The 6,719-nt window shown below is 42.7% G+C and overlaps 2 protein-coding genes across 2 annotated transcripts in view; one reads left to right on the top strand and one right to left on the bottom strand.

Moving 5' to 3' along the window:
* Window positions 1–6,719, top strand: part of LOC133966542 (basement membrane-specific heparan sulfate proteoglycan core protein-like) — a 298,590-nt gene that overhangs the window by 249,135 nt on the left and 42,736 nt on the right. The gene's annotated exons all lie outside the window — the stretch shown is intronic.
* LOC133966437 (myelin and lymphocyte protein-like) lies at window positions 1,578–6,085 on the bottom strand. The gene is made up of 4 exons (XM_062401368.1): window positions 5,944–6,085; window positions 2,821–2,985; window positions 2,426–2,566; window positions 1,578–2,203 (listed from the first exon to the last, which is right to left on the bottom strand). Exons 1-4 carry the CDS (start codon window positions 6,028–6,030, stop codon window positions 2,129–2,131), a joined length of 468 nt encoding a protein of 155 aa, XP_062257352.1. The 5' UTR covers window positions 6,031–6,085; the 3' UTR covers window positions 1,578–2,128.

Genomic DNA, 6,719 nt, shown 5'->3' with positions numbered 1-6,719 from the left:
TAGATCTTTATTTCTTTCTTCATTTGTATGATTTTTCTATTTTAATTCAATTCCATCTTGTTTGTTCCATGTGAAGCTGGAACTTGAGCAGAACCCGGCCGAGTCACACACGAGGATCAAACCTGTGAAAGATTTTTATTTACTGGAACTTTTCTCATGTTGCTCCAGTTCTTTATCTCGAGAAGCAGAACAGAGTTTATTTCCCAGTTCTGTGATACTGGGATCGATCACCAGCTGGATGATGTTTGGTTGAACGTAACCGGAGTTTCATAAGGTGACACTTTCATCCAGAGCGACTCACAAGTAGAGCATCAACCATGAGGAACAAACCAGAACAACCAGAATAAAGAAAGAACAATTTCCTCAAGAAAGTCAAACTACAAAGTGCCATAAGTTTGTGATATTTAAGTGCTACTGAGTTGTAAGTTTAAACTTTGATTCAAGGTTTATTCTGAAGAGGTGTGTTTTTGGTTTGTGTGGACTTCCTGTCCGGATGTCGAGGTGGTTCCACCGTTTAGGAGCCGGGACAGAAAACACTCGAGATGTTGATGATATCTCCAAAAAACATCAACTAAGGAGGATCATAGTTGTAATCTTTTGCTATTCTGTTAAAGGCTGAATGTACAAAAAATAAATATACACGAAGAAGGGCAGTTATGCAACTTTTTCTTTTCAATGTACGTAATTCAAATTAATATCAATTAATGTTTACAATGCAAAATATGAAGCTTCTCAGTTCCACATCATGTTCTGCAGAGGAGCTGCCACTGAACAACAAAGTGATTACATATCGGATTTGATTTGAATATGACCAAAAATATGATCATAGCCTCGTATGAAAGAAATCCCTTTTCCTCAAATAATAACTGAACAATAAAGTATGAAGCCGTGTGTCTAACGCTGCTGCAAATATTTCACAATAAAAAAACCTTTTTAAACAAGGTTCCCACCCAAGAGCTCTGGTTTGAGTGAAAACCCATTTTTCACTGATTCATTAACATTTTTACAACTTTTCAAAATGCTACGCCACGGTCACACCGTGTGATGAAATCAAATGTACTGAGGTAGATTATATCTCCATCCTGTTGAGATGACATTCCCAGAAGTTGAAGATGATGTGATGAAAGCCCAAGGACAAGTTCATCAGAGTAATAAATAATAAAAATCCTTACAGTTTCAATATGGCTGCCTCCGTCCAGCCCTGATGAAGAGGTTAATGATAAAAGGTGAAAATGACATCATCAACTTGCCCCCTAATGTTTCAGTGTTGTAGAAAATACTCAAATCCGCCTGTGAGGATTTTGTTGTGTCTCTCAACATCTGAACAAACAGTGAAACCATCATGTCGATTTAATTCATATCATAAATCTCCTCTTAATATTTACATGTTGAAATGTTTTGAACGTTTTCATTAAAATGATAAATCACGTGGAAACGTTCATCCATAAACGTCCCATGAAATCAGAGGCCTTCAGAAACAAAGAACTAAAGCTTGAGTTGTTTATAGATCTATATTTATACATTTATCACTGGTTCATAGAAAACATGGAGAAGAACTTCAACAACAGCTTGGATTTGTAGAAAATTTTACTTCCAAAACTTCATCATTGATCCGTCATACGTCTTCATGAAAACAGTGAAAATACAGCAAGTCTATAAAAAGTGTGAAAATAAACAGAAGATTATAAAAAGTGAAAAAAGTAAAGGCACTGCTGTTTTTAGAATTTTGTTTGTTATGTCCTCATCAAGTTATCTTAACAATAACAATAATAAGTTTGATTTATGAAGCATATTTCTACGTAGACGAGTTCACGTCACAGAGTTTGAGTAATTTGGTGCTGATTGATTGATTGATTGATTGATTGATTGATTGATTGATTGATTGATTGCCTGGTTGTTTGACTGGTCAATTGACTGGTTAGGCCACATGTGGTCTTATTAATTCATATTATTAATATTGTTATTGCTATACAATGAAAAACTTCCTCATCCTGCTTGTTTTCCTCTCATTCATTTAATGATTTCCCACATTAGTTCAAAAGCATAATAATAAAATAAAAAAGAACAAAAGAATAACCATGGTTCCGTGTGGAGCTGGCAGCTCAGCTCGGTTCCTCTGGCTTTGGTTTCAGGACCTCTTCCATCGGATGGCAGAGAAAATGGCGTGAAGGAAGTAGAGGAGCGTGGCCACAAAGGACATCACCTGAAAACACACAAGCACCTGATTCACACCTGGAGGACGGAGGCGGTAACTACAGGATGGAAATGAATATCAAAGATGTTTCGCCTCAGAGCTGCAAGAAGAGAAATCTGCACTTTCAACAGTTTCTCCATTTCCCTGCTTTATGCCATTACTCCACAAGGTTTAGGCTGAGTTAAGTGTGTGTGTGTGTGTGTGTGTGTGTGTTGTTTCATTGTGTCATACCACTGCAGCGATATCCAGTCGAAAGTTTTTGAGATCAGCAGGTGAGAGAAAGGAGACTTGTCCCCACACAACCGTGATGTACGCCAAATCCACCGACGCACTGAGGTAGAAAACCACCGCGATAAAATGATAACCCACATCCTGCAGAGAGAGAGAGAGAGAGAGAGACAGAGAGAGAGAGCGAGAGAGAGAGAGACAGAGACAGAGAGAGAGAGACAGAGAGAGAGAGGGAGAGATGGGAGGTTATTACCCAATATTCCACCAACATATAAAAAAACACAACCATTATCAATCCCCCGAGTCTCAAATGATGAGCAGTAACCAAGTGGCCACATCTTCTTATCTACTGTTAACCATTTGTCCAACAGGGCCAATCAGCAGGGGGGGGGTCTCACCAGGGAGGGCCAGACGCTGCTCTGATTGGCTCCACAGATGAAGATGAAGAACCAGAGCGTAGTGAAGACGAAGCAGAAGACGGACACGAACATCACCCAGCCCAGAGGGTTCTCAGGCATCACGCGGGTCGAGGCCACCAGGATCCACACCAGACCTCCGATCACCTGCAGGGGGGGGGGGGGGGGGGGGAGAAGAGATCTGGTGTCATCCGGCATTCATATAGATCCTGTTTCCATGGTTTAAAAGATCCATATTTCCTCTAACCATGTTTTTTAAGACCTTATCCTCAACTAGACGATCAACAAAACTACTTTCAATGCTCTGATTGAAAATGAGCCAATAAGAGAAGAGCTGAGGCGAAACAACGACCTCCTGCTGCTGGCTCAGGGCGTCTGATTGGTGCTGAGCAGACAAACCAAACTCTCTGTGAAGCTCCGAGGACGTGGAGGAGGATTCATATGAATGACTGTCAATGTCAATCACAGCTTTCACTTCTTCAACATAAAGCTGCAAGAGACTAACACATTGCATCCTACATTTCCCATAAAGCAACTCAACAGAGGCATCATGACCACTGAAAGCTTCTCAAAGTTTAACTCAGACTTTAAACTTCCAAACAGAAAACAGAGGATTGTCTTGGCTTCTGAATATGTGTGAAGTGAGTTTTTATCTTTACAGCAAGGGTTGGGCCAAAGCGCACACACACACACACACACACACACACACACACACATGCACACACACACACGCACACACACACACACACTCACTCGCCCTCTGGTGTCTCACTCTCTCCTCCCTTGACAAACACTGTGCTTGAGAGACTCTTTGGCTCTTTGATGGAACCTGGTTCCGTGATAAGAGTCCCAGTGAAACACAAACAGGTCCTTTGATGTCCTTCACTCCTCATAGTGAAACTTCTCATCTGAGTCACGATAAGACTTTTGTTTCAGCGAAGACTCGTAACAGTTGTTTGTGAATCGAAAGTATCAACGGCTGAATTCAGGGAACGTGTTCAAAGTCGTCTTCACGTGTTGCAGCTCAACAATTCACCTTCACCCCTCCAGGCTCCTTCAGATGCTTCAGACATTTCCCTCAAATAAAACAACAAGAAGTTCCTCTGACCACAGACATGAAATCCACAGGGTTCCTCTGAGAACCTCAACGTAAAGACCTGGATCTGCTCCTGCTGCTGCAGATTAATCTCAGGATTTTTCTCAATAAAACTCTTTTCATTGGACTTTACTGAAGTGACTCTAAGATCAGAGGGAACAACCAACCATCCGAGCTCCTTTAAATGTTGGTTTTTAGGAGCTTTTTTCATCTATTCGCTCTTTTTATCCGCAGATAAACGAACAATAATTTGAATGACGCACAAAGTTACTGGACAATAAAAATTAAGCCGCTGTGCATTTTGTAACTCAGCAACCAACGCCCACATGCAGAGAATGTGCCACGCCCGGATTTCTACAACCTGCTGGGAGTCCGAGCCTCTGAGGATCCCAGGACCTCACCAGAGTCTCACCCAGAGAAAATATTATGAGTCGACGTAATTTAACTATATGTTATTTGATGCTTATACATATTTATATGAAAGTGCACATTGCTATAGGATTTATTTCAGCGTAATTTACTTTCTATGAAGCTGAGAATTTCAAGTGAAGTTGAATGTTTTTCTACTCAACGTGAAAAGTAAAGAAATCAACATAAGATCCTGTATAATGTACACAATAACTAATATGAACGTTTGGGACCATATCCTTCAAACTCAGTAAGGAGTGAGAGAAGGAGAAGTGATCTCATCTGAACAAACACCTGAAGCCACCGTTCATTCCTGTGAAACCTATTTGCATAAGTTCCCTCCGGCGTGTCAGCAACATTACATCATCATCTCTGTGCTGCTCAGAACCTGTATTCACTCATATGTATACATGCAGGGCCTTCCGATAGAGAGGGAACTGGCCTGAAGCCCATTACGGTTCCATTGGAAAGACCTTTCACACCAGTTTGTTCTTGGTGCAGACTGGTTTCAACCTGTCCTTAAACTGGGGCGAGGCTGCGAGCATTGGGAGGTGACCTCTGCAGCTTCGGCATCTCACTGGTACATCGTGGTTGATTTGCTGCTCTGGAAAAGGTTTCATCACTTCAGTCTAGAAGGTAGAGGTGGGCTTGTGTTCATTCTGCTCTGGAAAGTGGTCAGAGAGAAGGGAACCGCTCTACGTAACTTTCCTAAAGGCCGCTCCACCTCATGAGCTCACTTCTCTGAGTCTGAGAACACAACAGGGGCTCCACTGGGGGGGGGGGGGGGGGGGGGGGGGGGGGGTCTGGGGGGGTCCTCTCTGTTTGTAACCGCTCCATCATCCAGGTACATTCCTGAAAACCGACACTGGACCAAAAACCGGTCCAGCCACTTCTCCCTCCCTGCCCTTTATGTGTCTGTGATGGTTTAGATTTACAGTGCAAACTCGGACCGGAGCAGTCAACACCCCCCCACCCCCCCACGTCCCTCTACACCTCAAACCGTTTTTTCCACCTGCGTCGCTCAGATTTAATCTTCCAGGTTTCACACCCTGAAGACGATGAATTCAAACTCAGGTTATGATGTGAGTTTAGCTCCCAAGTTTAAATGATTGTAGTTTACTGATTCAGACATTAGAGGATTAAACAACATTCTGGTCAAAGTGATGTTAAAACTATTATTTAAATCCAGAGAAGACCTTTGTTCCACAATTAAAATGCATTAGGGTGGAGAATATTTAAAATTTGACATATTTAAAATGGGATTTTTAAATCCCATTTTAAATGTGTTTGCTCAGCTCTGGATTAAACATGTAACTGGAGCATTGTTTCTTGATATTTACAGTTCTCATCATGTGACTGAGACATTTCTCAGCACCCACTTTTGTCTAGAGATAGAAACATGCATTTTACCCAGGAATCCGTTTGTCCTCTGAGGACGACTTGGTTCCAAAAGCTCAGAAGAAGTGAACTGATCTGTGTCTCCATGCAGCAGTGAGGAGGAGACAGGTCGAGACACAAAGACCGGTGACATGGACCTGAGTCCTGGACTGAAGATGGAGACTCCACCAACAAGACTGAAAGGCATCAAATGAGAAACTCACAAACTCAGGAAGGAAGAAGAGGTCGGGAACGGAGGTGAAGATCCTGCAGCCGGTGGGCAGAACGTCCCCGGAGGTGGTGGAAGCCATAGTCCAAACAGTGTGTGTGTGAGTCCTCTACAATGAGATGTGTAATCTGCTTTAATCTGCTTTTTATAAGTCTCTCTCTCTCTCTCTCTCTCTCTCTCTCTCTCTCTCTCTCTCTCTCTCTCTCTCTACTCCTCCCTCCTCCACTGCACCTACCCCTCCATCCCTCTACTTGAAGCTACCAGTTAGACAGGTGGTTTTGGGTTTCTCTCTCTCTCTCTCTCTCTCTCTCTCTCTCTCTCTGTCTCTCTCTCTCTGTCTCTCTCTCTCTCTCTCTCTCTCTCTCTCTCTCTCTCTCTCTCTCTCTCTCTCTCTCTCTCTCTCTCTCTCTGTGTGAATGTGTGTGTGCCCTCATATGTTTATGGAGTTTGTGTGTGAGTCTATAAAAGCAGGTGTGTTGGTTTACATGCACACAACAGAGTGATGCTGTGGAAGCTGATTCACGTCAAGTTTAATGTCGTCCATCGTACAGTGAAATGTTTGAGGTGTTTGTGATGCTGGCGATTAACCAGCAGCTTTGACTGGGACCAGCACCAGGTCATGGAGTCCAGTTTGAATAGATGGGTTTTCCTGTGCAGATGCTGTGGAAGCAGCATCAGGATCCAGAGAAGGACGAACAGGACTCATGTGAAGTGTTTACAGAGAAACAAGACAAAGCAAATGGAACCAGAGAAGCTGGGAGTGGCCCAGTT

This window comes from Platichthys flesus, chromosome 12, assembly GCF_949316205.1.
Source record: "Platichthys flesus chromosome 12, fPlaFle2.1, whole genome shotgun sequence".
Classification (NCBI taxonomy): Eukaryota; Metazoa; Chordata; class Actinopteri; order Pleuronectiformes; family Pleuronectidae; genus Platichthys; species Platichthys flesus.
Note: the sequence above shows the minus strand (reverse complement) of the source record. Positions and strands in the feature narration are given on the sequence as shown.

Excerpts from the sequence above, each read along its gene's own strand:
- LOC133966437 (XM_062401368.1), bottom strand. The coding sequence starts at position 6,030 with ATGGCTTCCACCACCTCCGGGGACGTTCTGCCCACCGGCTGCAGGATC. Across the intron at positions 2,986-5,943 it reads TCTTCTTCCTTCCTGAGTTT|GTGATCGGAGGTCTGGTGTG; the intron begins GTGAGTTTCTCA and ends CCCCCCCTGCAG. Across the intron at positions 2,567-2,820 it reads GCAGCGTCTGGCCCTCCCTG|GATGTGGGTTATCATTTTAT; the intron begins GTGAGACCCCCC and ends CTCTCTCTGCAG.